The sequence below is a fragment of the Rhea pennata genome, chromosome 1 (genome assembly GCF_028389875.1).
Source record: "Rhea pennata isolate bPtePen1 chromosome 1, bPtePen1.pri, whole genome shotgun sequence".
Lineage (NCBI taxonomy): Eukaryota > Metazoa > Chordata > Aves > Rheiformes > Rheidae > Rhea > Rhea pennata.
Window position 1 is genome coordinate 119,518,808 of NC_084663.1, and position 3,163 is coordinate 119,521,970.

Below are 3,163 nucleotides of genomic sequence, written 5' to 3' on the forward strand. Positions count from 1 at the left end.
AGAGCAGTTGCATGTATGCTCCTTCCTACCCCTACCCCTCCCGCCCCCCCCCCCATTTCCTGCTGTTGTTCTTTTTGAGATCACTTGAAGGTTTTTTCCTGTTTATTATCCGGACATGCTGCACAGTGTGTGTGTTGATTTGACTGTCACATAAGGAATCTCCTACTGGGATCACTGATGCATTTTATATATAAATATATAAATACACACACACACACGCGCGCGCGCGAATGGTAATGGCTCTTAGATGATGGAAAATAATGTTGATGATTAAACCAAAATTGGAATGAGCTACAGGTGTTAATGGGACTTAAGTTTAACTACCCTTTCCCAGAAAACCTGCATCACAGTGATAGGTATAGTCATAAACAAAAACTCTCTTTAATTGACATAACAGGAAAGGTACTTCAGTGAGCAATTATGCTGATGTCCTGGGCTGGCACATGTGTGTGCCACAAATATATCTTGTATTTCCTGCAAATTTCTTTTAAGTAGCTATAAGGAAGACGTTCTTTTATATATATATATATATTTTTCGGTGGTTCATGAAAACGAATCACTTACTTAAGCCTCTTTTTGAGGAAAACAATGGAACAAAACAATGCTTTTTGTATGACCTGCCAAAGCACAAAGGATGCATGGGATGTTTTTTTTTCGTTGTTATTTTTTTTAGCAGGAAGTTTTGTTGTTGGGAACGACTATAACATGCACTGTCCTTGCTCCACGTAACCACTGTCTAGTCCTGCAAGCCGGGTCTTGTTACTTGCCTCATGAAACTGGCACAGAGAAAGTTCTGCTTCACTCTGTGGGCTTTGTTCAGTCTTGAATGTCCGCACACTTAATCTCCATCCGGACTGAAGTGGGATGCACAGTAAACAAACTTCAAGAGTCGGGTGGTCCCATGATTGCTGGGTGTGCACAGGTCAGGGCCCAGTACAAGAATGCTGATTTTGTGAATTGCCTCCTTTTTTCCTTATACTGCTTAAAATTGGAGTGCTATGTAATATGAACAGCCTTGAAGTGTTTTTGGGTATAAATATTTTTTTCCAAAATTCTACTTTGATGTGTTCAGGTCTGCTTTGTTTCCCTGTAGGTTAGTTGTAGGTTTGTAACAAAGAGCCAGGTCTGATTGACTAAATCATTTGTGGAAGTTAATTGTTCACAGTGAAAATTGTTCACTGGCTCATTCTGCCTCTGCTGCAGGAAGAGACAGAAGTGGTGCACTGGATCTGCGTTCTAAACCAAGCATTGACGCGACTCTAATTTTAATCAGATGTCTCTCTTCAGGGCATTAAAGAAAACCTGTGCAGTAGTCAAAAAGAGCCTCTTCTCTAGAGAAACGTAAGAAAAAAATTTAATGCATTTTACAGAAATAAAATACTAATATATAATTTCAGCTTGATCAAATTTCTTTTGCAGGCTATTATAAGAAAAACCTCCTTCTCCATATTTTTCCATCACCTATGATTTTTTTTTTCAGGAAAAGAGAGCATCAAGTTCTTTCTAATGTCAGATATTGTATGATGTTAACTTTATATTTCAGCTGTTTTTCTTCACTGATGCTGTGTTTACATTATGTTTGCATTTTCTATCCATCATTATTTTCAAACATTTTTCAAAATCAGTTTTATGTTTTTATTTCATTAAGTAACAGTCTTTTTTTATTCTCTCTTTAGGACTGAAGCACTGAGAATGGAAGCCACACAGATTAATATGTCACGTGTCCCGCTGGTTAATGGAGGCATCAACACTGCACTCAAGGCACACAGACCACGTGTGATGTCCAAAAGTGGTCACAGCAATGTGCGGATAGACAAAGTTGATGGCATTTACCTACTCTACCTTCAAGATTTGTGGACTACAGTTATAGACATGAAATGGAGGTACAAACTCACCCTATTTGCTGCAACTTTTGTCATGACCTGGTTCCTTTTTGGAGTTATCTACTATGCCATTGCATTTCTTCATGGAGATTTAGAAATAAACAAGTTCACCCCAAAGCGTGAGCCATGTGTCAAGAACGTGGACTCTCTGACAGGGGCATTCCTCTTCTCCTTGGAGTCGCAGACGACCATTGGCTATGGATTTCGTTTCATTACAGAGGAATGTCCTCATGCCATTTTCTTGCTTGTGGCCCAGCTGGTCATCACAACCTTGATTGAAATCTTTATCACAGGTACCTTCCTGGCCAAAATTGCAAGACCTAAAAAAAGGGCAGAGACTATTAAGTTCAGCCATTGTGCTGTCATTACTAAACACAACGGAGAACTTTGTCTGGTGATCAGAGTAGCAAACATGAGGAAGAGCCTTCTGATACAGTGTCAGCTGTCTGGGAAGCTTCTTCAGACGTATGAAACCAAAGAAGGGGAGAGGATCTTGCTAAACCAAGCCAGCGTCAAGTTCAATGTTGACTCCTCTTCGGAGAGTCCTTTTCTCATTTTGCCTTTAACTTTCTACCATATTTTGGATGAAAGCAGCCCCTTAAGAGATCTCACACCTCAAAATCTCAAGGAGAAGGACTTTGAGCTTGTGGTGCTTCTGAATGCCACAGTGGAATCCACCAGTGCTGTCTGCCAAAGCAGGACTTCTTACATCCCGGAGGAGATCCACTGGGGCTATGAGTTTGTGCCTGTGGTTTCTCTCTCTCCAAATGGAAAGTACGTTGCTGATTTCAGTCAGTTTGAGAAGATCAGGAGATGCACAGATTCTACTTTTTATAGTATGAACTCTGAAAAACAAAAGCTAGAGGAGAAATATAGGCAAGAGGACCAGAGAGAAAGGGAACTGAGAACAATGTTGTTACAGCACAGCAATGTTTGATTGAATGGACAAACTACCTTGATCAATCCTTTTCCTAAACGGAAAAAGCATCCTCTCTGTGCTGTATGTCAGCTATGAAACCAGCAGTGGAGTTCTTTTCAGCAAATAGCTTTGGTGTAGAGTAAACCTTTGTTTGGCTAAGTTGCTAATCAAGTATTTTGTAATTAGGTGGGATTCCTTTGTTCAGTATCCTGACTTAACAAAGTTGGATTTGTATTAAGTCTCTGCCTTATACCATCGGTAAAAATAGACACATCACTTTCCGTTTGAAAAGTGAAACTGGATACACTGTGCTGATTTCTTCAAATATTTATTTGACATGGTTTTCCTGTGAACACACAAC

General features: G+C 39.8%; 1 protein-coding gene across 1 annotated transcript; it reads left to right on the forward strand.

The window, feature by feature from the left end:
- Positions 1-1,268: 1,268 nt before the first annotated feature.
- KCNJ15 (potassium inwardly rectifying channel subfamily J member 15) lies at positions 1,269-2,895 on the forward strand. Its single transcript, XM_062573636.1, has 2 exons — positions 1,269-1,341; positions 1,677-2,895. Exons 1-2 carry the CDS (start codon positions 1,274-1,276, stop codon positions 2,818-2,820), a joined length of 1,212 nt encoding a protein of 403 aa, XP_062429620.1. The 5' UTR covers positions 1,269-1,273; the 3' UTR covers positions 2,821-2,895.
- Positions 2,896-3,163: the final 268 nt, after the last annotated feature.